The sequence below is a fragment of the Clytia hemisphaerica genome, unplaced genomic scaffold (assembly GCF_902728285.1).
Source record: "Clytia hemisphaerica strain Z4C2 unplaced genomic scaffold, Clytia hemisphaerica genome assembly, whole genome shotgun sequence".
In the NCBI taxonomy this organism is placed as follows: Eukaryota; Metazoa; Cnidaria; class Hydrozoa; order Leptothecata; family Clytiidae; genus Clytia; species Clytia hemisphaerica.
Genome location: NW_027103528.1, coordinates 1,023,362 through 1,037,611, shown reverse-complemented (window position 1 = coordinate 1,037,611; position 14,250 = coordinate 1,023,362). Strand labels below are relative to the sequence as shown.

Below are 14,250 nucleotides of genomic sequence, written 5' to 3'. Positions count from 1 at the left end.
AAATTTTTCAATTTCTTGAATTAATTTTCAGCTTTGTTAAATTTGATTCTTACAAATACCTAGTGTGTAATATATATTGTAGTGGAAATTCAATACTATTATTTTTTTGATTTTATCAAAAATAGGGTCGGTCGGGCCCGTAGAACAACAAATTAAATTGGTCTCGCCTAATTTTTTTAAAACTTCAGAATATTATAATGAAATATTTGACACTATTTTTATAATTGCCATAATATAGAATAATAAAAGGGTAAAAGTCAGGATTGCTTCGAATCTTAATTCAGTTGTTAGGTTCTTGTGATCCAAGGGACAAATTCGCTGACATCAGCAAAAAGTGCGTATATGTCTTCTGGAGCACATCTAAAGAGAGGAGAAAATATCTAGAGCAAAAAGGCTAATTCCTATAGTTCATTTTTTGACATAAAAAAGAAAAATTTGCCCTGATCTAAAGGTTGCCCTACGAAAAGCATTTTTAAGGCCTTTTCTGAATCTCGGACGCTGGTCTAAAACTTTGAAATTCATTGACAGGTTGAAAACTAAAAAAACAGCAAAATGTACTGTAGATATAAGAGGAAGTAGCAATTTATCCTGTCCTGTTTATTATGAGTTTCGTTTTCAAAAAAAAAGGCTCCGCTCCAATTATTTGCTTTCCAACGTACCTTGGTGATCCCCAACTGACAACTCCATTCAAAACCCAATGACCGCTCTCGTAACAAACAAATGGACCACCACTGTCTCCTTGACAAAGCCCTGCAACATTTTTATTCCGTGTAGCTGATGCACAGAACATACGACGTGTATACTGACCAGGTGATCCAGGAGCTTGTCTTAACTTGTTACTGCAAGTATATTGAGATTTTTTTTGCATCTGAAGTTGCTGAAGCAGTTGACCTGTTTTGCCCCAGCCTAATAATAAATGAAAAAAGGAAATATCAAAGACTAGGTAACTTTAAAGACAACTAAATCATTGAGTTTATTTACCACGAGGATACTGAGTTTGCTAGATGACAAGGTGATTACCACTTGAATTTAGCAAATTGAAAATTCTTTGGTCAAATATCACCATAATTTGAAAAAAAATAATTTTGTGATTTTAATTGGGACTATTTTTCGGCATTCAGCCATTTTAGAAACAGAAATCAGGGTTTCTCCCGTTGTAATCCTTCGGATACTGGGGTTAGATTTTCCGATTTTCACGACCCTTAAAGGACTTTAAAGGTTCAAAAAAACAGTCTAAATGCCCTAACAACACCCTAATACAAATAGCACCCCTTCCGAGAGTTTATTGATCACTAAATTATTTCGAAGCCTATATAAGAGGGGTTTGGTGGTTTTACCCTACTGTAAATAGGAAAACTCCCCCATCACAAATGATTTTGAGAACACAAGGCACAAACAAGAATCAAAAAAGGCAACAGACCTGTCACGAAGCAATGTGACTGATTTGGATTATGGTTTGTTGGTAAGCAAGCTGGCTGAACGAATTGTCCAAATCTGATTGGTCGAGAGACTTTCACCATGGAGATATCGTAATCGTGCTTTACGGACGAGAAGTTCGCATACGAAGGATGGTTTATCACGTGATCGATCGAATATTTCAATTCACTTCCCTCGATAGTTGTCCTAAATTAAAGAAATGAAACATTCATTATATAACAAAACTTCAACGAACATCATAGCTTAGTTACTTACATTTTGTAAAATTGGTAATTCTCACTAATATAGTAGTCTCTTCTTTTTAAAGGTTTGTTGATGGATATTTCCTTGGGCCAATAAATAAAATGAAAAGAAATGGGTTTATTACTATTCTTGGACACATTAAAGGGTTCTTAACTCTACGATCCAAACTTTAATTATTCAGACAATCGGGCAATACAGGTTTTTTTGTAAAACGAATGATAGATATCATACATTGAATCCCAAAATGTATACCGTGAAAAGCACAGGTCGAAATCATATATCGACGCTGTGCCAACCAATCCAGATTCTGTTCAAGGCTCAATCAACGCAGAGAAAAGTAAACCATCCAAGATCTTGGATGAAGTTCAAAGTTGGTATTTTAAACGATTGATTACCCCCGCAGGAGCGCAGTGACGAGGAGGCACTCATAGCTTCACGCATAGATATTGGACTGGAATCTCGAATCTTTGCGTTTTTGTGTGTTTGTTTGTAATTTGATTTCCGGCCAATTAAGTGTTCCGCAAAAATATGGCGGTAAATTATACAGCGGTAAATGTTATACACATTTTCATATTACGTTATATGCTATTACCATTATTATATATTGCATTTCATTAGTTTTGATTTAGGATTGAAAAGCTGAAGCGAGTGTTATAAATGCAAATTATAGAAAAAGTATATAGTTACACCATAACACGAATTACAATATTACTTTTGCAAATCAAAACAAACAAAATGACAGACTGGTTATGATGATAAGCTGATTCATTGACTGGAACTGAATAAATACTGTAATTTAAACAGAAGTTCATTTCAGCAATGATTTCAATATTTTTTCCGGAATCTTTAAAGAAATTTGCTCAAGTTTTCAACAAACTGTAATTTATCTTTGTCTGTTATTTTATTAATAACTAACCTTTATTGTTTATAGAGCTTCTTGAGCTTTAAAGACCATTATATGGTCGTAACTCGGGAATATCTTTCTTAACTTGGTAAAACAAGATACCGGCAAAGTACAAAAAAGTAGAAGGTAGCATATGAATCCAAAATTAAATGTGAATCAATGTAACCAAACTTTTTTGGACTTCAAAATAGATTTATCTCACTTAGAGTGTTTTCACTGTTTGTTCAGTGTGGTAAATCTATTTGGAAAACCTGAAAAAAGTTTGTATAGGCGCACATTCAACTTTTTCAGTTGTGATAGCCTACGTAAATAACTTGCGCTTTAGTAGTTTGGTGAAATAGCTCCAATTCTGGCTTTCCAAGTTAGGAGGGACCTTCCCAGAAGGCATTTAACGGTGGTTAGACTAGGCACACAGACAGTCATACAGAAACACCATAAAGTGAAAGTATATAGCTATAAACTCAAAAAGTCTAGCTTCCTGAAGGCACGTCTCTTCATTGTCTGAGCAATGCGATCATCTTAATGGATTCAATCAGGTTTCAGCTTGGACAAAAAGATTGCATCATGAAAAAGTACTACATATGCACTTTTAAAAAAATTAGGCGCATTTCAACTTTTCTCGACTGTACGTCTGAATGGACCACAATGGCATTCCTTTATTTTTCTTTTGACCAACAACATAAAAAATTCTGCTTGAGAAGTGCAATCAAAGCGTAGGCGAGTGGAGTTCGGGCCTTAGCTAGGATTGGTTTCTATTTCGCCCTATTTAAGATGGCGCAGAACTTTTTGATAAATTTTATCCGCAGTATCCTCTTGACTATTGTTTATTAGGCAAAATAGTAATAGAGAATCAATCAATCAATCAATCAATCAATAATTAAATCAATCAATAATCAAATCAATTAATTATTCCTGATTATTTTTTATGTTTCAATCTTTAAAGCATTAAAAGCTTTATAAGTGCATGACATGACCTTTCAGTGGGGGCATTTATGGTGAAAGCTATGACTAGTATTTAGATTGATATATAGCATGTTTATATTCACCAAAAGAAATGCGAAACAGAGGAATTGAATCAGATTGAATCCCAAATTCTAAGAAGTAATTTCGAAAAAAGTCAATTTTCGATCAAAAAGAATACCTATCATAATCTCCAACGACAATGTAAAACTTGGAAGGATCTTCCCCTTTGAAACAATGAGCGACGGAAACAATCCACTGCGGTGCAATGATGGATCCTCCGCAAATGAAAGCGCCGCTCTTTGTGTAAATAGCTATTTCCCATGGCCAAAAGCCACGTTTGGCGTCAGTCCCTTGAACCACTTTTGACATGGAAACCTGTGGTCTTCCACACTGTCCTGTAGAAAATTGAATTATTTTCCTGAATTTTATTTCAAATCTCTCCGAAAATCTTTTGATTGTTATTTAAAAGCTCTTTCAGGCAATAAATTGTTTGCTAAAAATATCGAAAAACACGCGGCGATGCCAAATGGTAAATAATTTGAACCCTGATATGATAAAAGCTTTACACCTTGTCCAATACAATACATTTTCTTTAATGAGAGTCGTGATAAGAATCAACTCACCTGTGTAAGGTTTAGCGGTTTGATTGGCCGAAGGAGGGGTTGGTGTTGCAACATACGGAGCGGTGGGGACAGACGGAAGAACCATGGTTGTTCGTTGAAACAATGGTGTGAATGAACCTAAAAAACGAAGCATAAAAATAGGTAGCACAGATTTTCAATTACATACATTATATTACATTTATGGTATCCTTTTATTGTGTATTTTTAGTGAATATTCCAAACGTTATGGCGACACTTTTTATCCATTTTTAGTTAATTTTTGAAACGTTAGGGCGATAATTTTTATCCATTTTTAGTAAATTTTTGATACGTTAGGGCGACACTTTTTATCCATTTTTAGTGAATTTTTGATACGTTAGGGCGACACTTTTCATCCGTTTTTAGTGGATTTTCGAAACGTTAGGGCGACACTTTTTATCCATTTTTAGTGAATTTTTGAAACGTTAGAGCAACACTTTTTATCCATTTTTAGTGAATTTTTGATACATTAGGGCGACACTTTTCATCCATTTTTAGTGAATTTTCAAAACGTTAGGGCGATAATTTTCATCCACTTTTAGTGGATTTTCAAAACATTAGGGCGACAATTTTTATCCATTTTTAGTAAATTTTTGATACATTAGGGCGACACTTTTCATCCATTTTTAGTGAATTTTCAAAACGTTAGGGCGATAATTTTCATCCACTTTTAGTGAATTTTTGAAACGTTAGGGTGACACTTATTATCCATTTTTAGTGAATTTTTGATACATTAGGGCGACACTTTTCATCCATTTTTAGTGAATTTTTAAAACGTTAGGGCGATAATTTTCATCCACTTTTAGTGAATTTTTGAAACGTTAAGGCGACACTTATTATCCACTTTTAGTGAATTTTTGAAACGTTAGGGTGACACTTATTATCCATTTTTAGTGAATTTTTGAAACGTTAGGGCGACACTTTTTATCCATTTTTAGTGAATTTTTGAAACGTTAGGGCGACACTTTTTATCCATTTTTAGTGAATTTTTGAAACGTTAGAGCAACACTTTTTATCCATTTTTAGTGAATTTTTGATACATTAGGGCGACACTTTTCATCCATTTTTAGTGAATTTTCAAAACGTTAGGGCGATAATTTTCATCCACTTTTAGTGGATTTTCAAAACGTTAGGGCGACAATTTTTATCCATTTTTAGTAAATTTTTCATACGTTAGGGCGACACTTTTTATCCATTTTTAATGGATTTTCGAAACGTTAGGGCGACACTTATTATCCATTTATATTGAATTTTTAAAACGTTAGGGCGACACTTTTCATCCACTTTTAGTGGATTTTCAAAACGTTAGGGCGACAATTTTTATCCATTTTTAGTAAATTTTTGATACGTTAGGGCGACACTTTTTATCCATTTTTAGTAAATTTTTCATACGTTAGGGCGACACTTTTTATCCATTTTTAGTTTTTTGAACGGGGCGACACTTTTTATCCATTTTTAGTGAATTTTTGAAACGTTAGGGCGACACTTTTTATCCATTTTTAGTGAATTTTTGAAACGTTAGAGCGACACTTTTTATCCATTTTTAGTGAATTTTTGATACATTAGGGCGACACTTTATATCTATTTTTAGTGAATTTTTGAAATGTTAGAGCAACATTTTTTATCTATTTTCAGTGAATTTTTGAAACGTTAGGCCGACACTTTTCATCCATTTCTAGAGACTTTTTGAAACGTTAGGGCGACACTTATTATCCATTTTTAGTAAATTTTTGATACGTTAGGCCGACACTTTTCATCCATTTTTAGTGAATTTTTGAAACGTTAGAGAGACACTTTTTATCCGTTTTTAGTGAATTTTTGATACGTTAGAGCGACACTTATCATCCATTTTTAGTGAATTATTGAAACGTTAGGGCGACACTTTTTATCCATTTTTAGTGAATTTTTGAAACGTTAGGGCGACACTTTTTATCCATTTTTAGTGAATTTTTGAAACGTTAGAGCGACACTTTTTATCCATTTTTAGTGAATTTTTGATACATTAGGGCGACACTTTATATCTATTTTTAGTGAATTTTTGAAACGTTAGAGCAACATTTTTTATCTATTTTCAGTGAATTTTTGAAACGTTAGGCCGACACTTTTCATCCATTTCTAGAGACTTTTTGAAACGTTAGGGCGACACTTATTATCCATTTTTAGTAAATTTTTGATACGTTAGGCCGACACTTTTCATCCATTTTTAGTGAATTTTTGATACGTTAGGGCGACACTTATCATCCATTTTTAGTGAATTATTGAAACGTTAGGGCGACACTTATTATCCATTTTTAGTGAATTTTTGATACGTTAGAGCGACACTTATCATCCATTTTTAGTGAATTATTGAAACGTTAGGGCGACACTTATTATCCATTTTTAGTGAATTTTTGATACGTTAGAGCGACACTTATCATCCATTTTTAGTGAATTATTGAAACGTTAGGGCGACACTTATTATCCATTTTTAGTGAATTTTTGATACGTTAGGGGCCGTCCACATAGTACATACTTACTAAGGGGGGGGGGTCTTCTCAAAAGCGTATGCTTGCGTACAGGGGGAGGGTAGGGGTCAAAGGAAAATGTACGTACGCAGAAAAAAGTTTTTCATAGCCCGTTTTTGCTTAGTCTAGCAAGCTAGACGACTAATTTATACATAGTAGAAATAAAGCAAAAAGTAATGAATGGAACAATTTTAGTCGTCTAGAAACCTTTGTGGACTAACTCCAAACAAAAGAAAAGTGTCAATATTGCAATTATAATTTTTTCCTGCTCAAAATAATTCTTGAGAAAAGAATATGTGTGGATTTGTGTATTGAAAGTTTTTCATTTGAGTTGATTTCGTTTTGAGAGTTTGTTGTTGCTTGATAAATTGTTTTCTCGCTACGCAAGTTTCTGCGTAGCTAGCCCCTGTATCTATAAGGCTGGAACACCGGATTCTTCCAGTCATTTATACAAACTAAATCCCGTATTATTATTAGTAGTATTGGTATTATTAGTATTACACGCATTATAAACGACTCCAGTCTAGTTTTTGCTTGTTTTTTGTCGATTTTTACGCTTGTTTTACGCATCAAAGAGAAGAAAAAGTTTCTTAATAAACATCAAGTTTCATGTATGAAATAAAGGAACGAACGATTTGAATTAGAAATGTTCTTCAACTGAGGGGAGGGGGTGGTTAATGAAAAAGTACGTACTTACCAGGGGTATAGTCATTTGCGTACGCTTGCGTACAGGGGGGAGGGGGTACTCGATTTTCGACATTTTAGTACGTACGTACGATGTGGACGGCCCCTTAGGGCGACAATTTTATCATTTTTAGTGAATTTTTGATACGTTAGGGCGACACTTGTTACTCATTTCTAGTGAATTTTTGAAATGTTAGGTCGACGCCAATGACATATAACAAACCTCTAGGGACACATTTGTATTTGAGCTCCAAGAATTTTCTTGTTTGTTTATTGTTGCATGGATCTCCGTACAATCCTGCGTCTCCATTGGCTTGACAAAACGATTGACCTTCACAATGGTATTTCATGTACCTGGGGAAAAGTGGAAAAATTAAGACAGAATGACTCGACGCCCGAAACCACTTAACCGTGTCGTGAAAATCAGAAATACCAACGTATTTTCCTTAGATCAGCACCATCAACATCAAGAGTAAAATTTGCTAAAGTCTATTCATTTTGTGACTGTGTTACTTATTTGACACCGAAATACAATCACTATTTTCTTCCAAACAATGAAACACCGACGGAAAAAAAGCTTATACTATTAAGGCAGTGTTTGTATAAGAAAACTTTCTATTCATTCCTTTACATTTTCTATCATAACCCACCTTGCGATATCAGTGGAGCACTTGACGTCATCGTTTCGTGGATACGAAGAAGGACAAGATTGAGAATTAGTTCGTCCGAATGTTGCACTGATCACTTGTATGACTTGATTGGGAATATAACATCCGACAAATGCCCCACGATCTTCACAAACGACCTCTAGAAAAGTGAAAAGCGATACATGTTTTTATAAGAACAGACTATATAAGAGCATAAGGTTTCGATAGTCAAAATATTATGAACAAGTTAAGAACATTTTAAGACTTTTTAGTCAATAGTAAAAAATTTACAATTTTTGTAGTATCCTATTATACGAAATTTTCAAGGTCTTCTAAGGAGATAGCATGAAATATTCATATTCATATTGTATGGAAGAATATTTATCTTTTTGCCTTAGGCCAATTGTTGATCACGAATTGAAATGAAATTCCAACTCAAGAAAAATTTGGTTCGAAAACGGCTTAGAGGGGTCCAGCAAAGTTTTTCAAGACTTCAATATTTCAAAAATCTGTAAACATAAAATTGAATAATTAAACATAGGAGTTCCCTTTCATTTAAAATTCTTGAACACAAAAAAAGTGATGGTATTTTCATCTAGTCACAAAGGTTTGACCATCTCAATAAAAATTGTACTTTTTTTCGCATAAAACAGGAGAAAGGAAAGATCAGGTGAAAGGATTTGAATATCTTACTTCTGAGAAACGGTTGTGTTGTTGTGACCCTGGGTTGATCTGTTGTGACCATGGGTCGTCGAGTTGTTGCGGAAGGATCTGGAATAAAGGTATCATATAGTGATTTCTCAGCAAGATATTAAAGAAATGGGACTGTTTTTGTTTCGTTTAGAAGCATGTTTTTTTCATTCATTAGCCATCTAATTTCTCCATGTTATGGATTATAGATTTACTTTGTATTTTTGAGATTTCGAGTCGTTGCTGAAGGGTCTGGGATGAATAAGTTATTGTATATTTGTATTATCGTATCGTATATTTTTCAACAAAAAACCAAAGACATGGAACTGCTTTTGTTTCGTTATAAATCATATAGATTTACTTTGTTTTTTTTCGATATCGAAGTCTTATTGTTCCAATAAGAACCCAACTTCCTGTTTGATATGGTGGATGGATGGATGGATTTTAAACCAAGGAACTTTGAGAAAGTTGTTTGGTTTTTAAGAATGCTAGTTATTAAAACGAACGATTTGAAATTCAATCAAGACTCACCAAAACACTCATATTCGATGACCAGAGATCCTTTGATATGACCAGGACATGAATTACCAAGATTCGATGCCATCAAGAAGCAAAATGAAGCCCCTGGTTGGCAAACTTGTCGAATTTGATTCAAAACATCGGTCTGACATACATAGTTGTTTGAGGAGCATTTGTTTTGAGGAGAATTTCCAAAAGTCGCGCTCAAGATTCTGAGCTTATTTGCTCCACATGTTAAATATCTGTTTTTATCTTTACAAACTTCAACTGTAGAAAAATAAGAGAAATATTTTATTGAAAATACGATCGCGCCAATCACGTCCTTTTTCGTCTCGTGATCTGGACAACTGAATAAAAATAGTTTGGTTGAATGAGAACTTATTAAAACAAGCAAAAAACAATCCCCAATATTTATGCTGGTATTGCGCTTTTGTAAAAATAGGCCTTCGAATGTTAACCCTTTAAGTGCCAATGTCGTATATATCAGACTATGGCTATGAAGGATGGCGAAGCCCTCCTGTAATGCCCGGCTTGAGTTAGAAACCGTCATATTTGGTCTAACGCGTAGGAATTGGATTGGGCTTCATGGTCAAGCAAAAAAAACCAATCAACACAGAGTTTTTTCAGCAAGATTTTAAGCTAAAAAGTCAAAAAAAATGCAAAAAATTGACAAAATTCCATTTATTTAAGATTTTGACCGTTTTTTGACCATTTTTGGTCAACGAGTGAGTTGTAATTTGAAGTTTTACCACTGGGCACCTTTCTATCAGCCTTTAAAGTTTGAACTAGCGATTTTCTTTAAAAAAATTAGAAAGAAATGACCACCCGTTTCATATCAGACACATATTTCGTATTAGGACAGTATCTCCCAATTGTTATATTATGCTGATATAAACAAAAAATGCTTTTCTTTTCCTCTTTCTGACCAATCTTGCTCCACATCCGTGTCAATTCAATATGAAAAAGCTTCTAAAATTAAAATTGATGAGTAAGCAAACGATATCACTCTTATTTAAAAACAAAACCTTTAATTCCATCTTGCCTTATGATAAAAGTTGACTTGACGAGAGAACTAACTAGAACTTACTTTTTTGTCGATTGGAAGGTTGGGTGGTGGGCGGTGGTGGCGGTCGTGTTGTGGCGATCGGCTGTGAATCTAAGAAAAGGGATTTCGTTTGTCATGTCTCACACTTGACTACATACTATCTACGTTTTTTTTTGTATCACGGACATGACTTACTTTAGAAAATTATGGGTTCCACCGTTAATAAATCATTTTCAACATCAACTCCCTTCCTAACTATTCTCAAAAGTAAAACAGGCGAAATAAAATGAATCAAGGATATGGTAAATCATAACATTACCACCACATTCGTATCTGACATTAAGTGTTCCTTTGACATAGCTTGGGCATGGGTCTCCAAAATCATCTCTGGAAGCAGACAGAAAACACATCGGTGCTCCTTGGCAACTTTGTCTGACTTGGCTCAAAGCATTCGTTTGACATTGTCTATTGTTTGAGGAGCATTTACTGTTGGGAGAATTTCCAAATGTTGCACTTAAGATGTTGATCTTCTTGCCGTTGCAACTCAATACTCTGTTCATATTCTCACAAACCTCCACTAAAGAAAAATAAGGAAGATTTAAAAGACATTGAATTGTGGAAGAAAATTTCACTGAAGATTGCCATTCACCCCAGTTGAACTCTTTCCCATAATGAAGATGAATATTTTCATCGAAATCCTAATGGGGATCTAACATTCCTACCTCAAAAATAATCAGTGGGGATTGTCATTGCACTCAAAACAATTTATGAAAAGGCCTTTATACTTTTCCATTGAATTTCAAATGGGGATGAAATCAAAGGCAATTTTTCCAGTATTTCTTTAGGAGCGGAGTTTCACCGGTTTTTTTCGCACAAACATAAAGGAACAAACGAACGGATAATCACCAAAAAATTTAACATACCATTTTTAATTGAAGAGCTAGGCGGTGATGTGGTGATTGGCGGTTTTGTTGGCGGGTTACCTAATAAATGAAATATGTACATCGAAAAAACAGTCAGTGAAAAAAAATCTGTTATTTGGCTCTGGCATGATATGTGAGTTCCATTCGATTATGCAAGTCTTTTCGATTATTTGATATGATAAGAAGATACGGCTGACGGCTGTCAATAGTAACCCAGCTAGACTATAACCCAGCTGGCACATAAAGTTATTTCAACGTTTATCTAGCGTTCACAACGTCCTAGATCAACGTTGCAATGTGTGCCAGCTGGGTAGTAAGGTCCCAAAAATAAATCAAAACTTAAACTGTTAAATAGATTAAAAGAACCAGACGAAAACACGTCATTGCTTGAGTTTCAAATCAGACAAACTGTCATCGCATTGCAGTTAATTGCATTTATTCCCAGAATCAAAGGTATACTCTTTTTGAGATGAATCGAAATCATTGTCGGGCCTTTTTTGAAAGTGAAGCTATTTTAATCGAAATTTTCTCGTTTGATTTGTATTTTAAAGAGACCTTTATCAACCTTGATACCAATATGCAAACGCTTACATATTAAAATATGTTGCAAAAAAAACTGACAATCTGCACATTTTGCTTCATTTCTCTTGAAGGAGAAAGGATATAATTAAAAATAACACCTCGTTGAAAAGATATTCTTAAGAGGTTAATTTTCAAAATTTTGAAAATGAATAAGAAGAATAAAAAATTGAAAAACTGAAGATTCTTCTACATAACCAGTTTGACTTAATTTTTTTCTGAAAGTTTTTTTTTCTTGAAGCAAATTTTACAGCCCTTCAAAGCAGACTAAAAATAGGCAAAAAAGTGGACCCACTTTGGAGGGCCATCTTTCAAGAGCAATTTAATAAAATGTGCGGATTACCAATTTTTTTTAGAACAGACTTTAACTAAATATTAGCAATAGTACGTTTTGACAATGAGATCTGCAATGATTTAAAATATTTTAAGGTGGTTCCCCACTGGAAATGCTAAAATGCTCAATATTGGTCCAATAAACTTGATATTTGGTCACATGAAAGTATTTGAGGTAAAAATAAATTTTTTTTTAAAAAAATGTCAATTTCCCTAATTTTCCTCATTTTGAGCATGATTTATTAGCCATTTAGAGGGCTCCATTCTGCAGTAAATGGAGGACGCAATTTTGATCAGAATGTTTTCAAATTTTGCAGGTGCATTTTATATAGAATTTTCCATGTTCCCCATAAATTTCTAAGAGTTTGGACTATTTTTTGTTGAGCTATGCTATTTTAAGTACGCAGTTATTAATTTGGCAAAACTTGGAGAAACTTCAAATCGTCACATTGAGCTCAATTTTTTTGCTGTCTTAAAGAAATTTATAGGGAACATGCATAATTCTAATATAAACATTCCCTGAAAATTTCAAGTGAAAAACTCAAACCGTTCTTGGGTTATTTTCTGCAGACTTTCTAAAAATTAAATGGAGAAAATCACGTTTAAAGTTTTTTCTTTACATTTTAGCCAAGAAAAGGACAAAGAAGGTCTAATTGACCAATCTTTTTGCTTTTTTCTAAAAGTTGGACATATCAGCACTCATTTAAAGTAGTCTTAAAAGTCACTTTGATCACAAACGGCGAGCACTAACGGCGAGCCTTGTCAAATTTTCTTTAAATCTTAGGCGCAAAATAACTCCTTGTGGTGGGCGGTGAAATTCCCCAATGACCAAATAATTTCCCCAGAAGTGAAGTTCAACCAACAGGAAGTCTTTCTAGGTCAACTTTGAAAATGGTATTTTCCGGTGGGGAACCACCTTAAGAAGAATGAAAAGGAAAGGGAGAGAAAAAGAGAGGCCTAAGAACCTTACTGTTGCAATCGAAATGAGCAACAAATTGCATATTCCTCTCAGTGCCATCATAATTGTCATCTCTGGTGAAAATCTGGTTCGTAAAATCATAAGGGTTGCAATCTTTCTTTCCAAAGCAGATTCGTTGTAATTGAGTGGTCACATCAAAAGCAGCACTGACTGAAGATCCTCTTGAGCATCTACCTTTGGATAGGTGACCATAGACGACTTTGTTGATATGGAGATAATCCCAATAACAATACATTTGATTGGATGCTCCCCGACATAACGTTTCTCTGTACGCTTCTGTTAATGGGAAAAAAGATATTTGGTGAAGGGATAACCACAGCTAGTTTTCATTTTCAGTTATCTTATAGAATCAGTTATTTTGAGAAGACAGAAAAGTCGCTTACACTATATTTAAAAAATGATTCGATTAAAAGTCTTCAACAGGAAAGGAACTTTCCCCAACAATCTGAAAACACTTTTTCTGAGTTTTCGCTTCGTAATGTATCGAACCTATCCTGCTTTTTGAAATCATAGATCACAGGGACCAATCACGCAGTCATCAAAACCGCTTGGGGAGGGGGCTCTCTTCAATGGAGAACTTTTGATTGTGACATTGTCAAAATATGGTGTAAGCGAGACTTAGAAAGAGTCCCTCTGTAACAAATCTTTAAATGGCCTATCTGTCATTAAAAGTACCATTGATGAAGCCCGATAAAGTCAAGATGAAGACCAGCATGTGTATGTACCTTATCGGCCATTTTACACCGGCCCTAATTCCGATCTGTTACGCCAGTTCTTATTACGCCAGCGACAAAAAAATAACGTCAATAACAGGACCGGCGTAAAAAGGCCGATGAGATAGATCATTATTAGTCTGAATCGAAGACCTCTACAAAACCTATTAGAAGCACGAATTCGTTAGAGGATGCAAGCAGCCTAGATCATTATGTAATCGTTTCAAATAAATCAAATATAGAAAAAGAACTTACCACAAATTTGAAGCAAAGAGGCGAGAATAAAAATCTTCACAAAAATATGCATCTCCAAGGCTCTTGGAGTAATACAAACTGGAAAACTAACTGTATCTAAAAATATTCAAGAAACGCCTTTATAGCATTGTCAAGGCGAATTTATGGCAAACATCACCATTCTTGATGGCTTTTTGAGATAATTGCGTATT

At 34.3% G+C, this 14,250-nt stretch overlaps 1 protein-coding gene across 1 annotated transcript; it reads right to left on the bottom strand.

Moving 5' to 3' along the window:
- Window positions 1-186: 186 nt before the first annotated feature.
- On the bottom strand, window positions 187-14,207 carry LOC136799461 (uncharacterized). The gene is made up of 14 exons (XM_067056172.1): window positions 14,060-14,207; window positions 13,083-13,367; window positions 11,201-11,260; window positions 10,597-10,854; window positions 10,320-10,388; window positions 9,245-9,499; window positions 8,717-8,794; window positions 8,027-8,183; window positions 7,600-7,730; window positions 4,171-4,287; window positions 3,726-3,942; window positions 1,421-1,623; window positions 660-906; window positions 187-360 (listed from the first exon to the last, which is right to left on the bottom strand). Exons 1-14 carry the CDS (start codon window positions 14,109-14,111, stop codon window positions 288-290), a joined length of 2,202 nt encoding a protein of 733 aa, XP_066912273.1. The 5' UTR covers window positions 14,112-14,207; the 3' UTR covers window positions 187-287.
- Window positions 14,208-14,250: the final 43 nt, after the last annotated feature.

Coding starts and splice junctions, on each gene's coding strand:
- LOC136799461 (XM_067056172.1), bottom strand. CDS start 14,111: ATGCATATTTTTGTGAAGATTTTTATTCTCGCCTCTTTGCTTCAAATT. Junction 8,184..8,716: donor AACACAACCGTTTCTCAGAA/GTAAGATATTCA, acceptor TCACTTTTCTAG/AGGTCGTTTGTGAAGATCGT. Junction 1,624..3,725: donor GTCGTTGGAGATTATGATAG/GTATTCTTTTTG, acceptor TCTTTAATTTAG/GACAACTATCGAGGGAAGTG.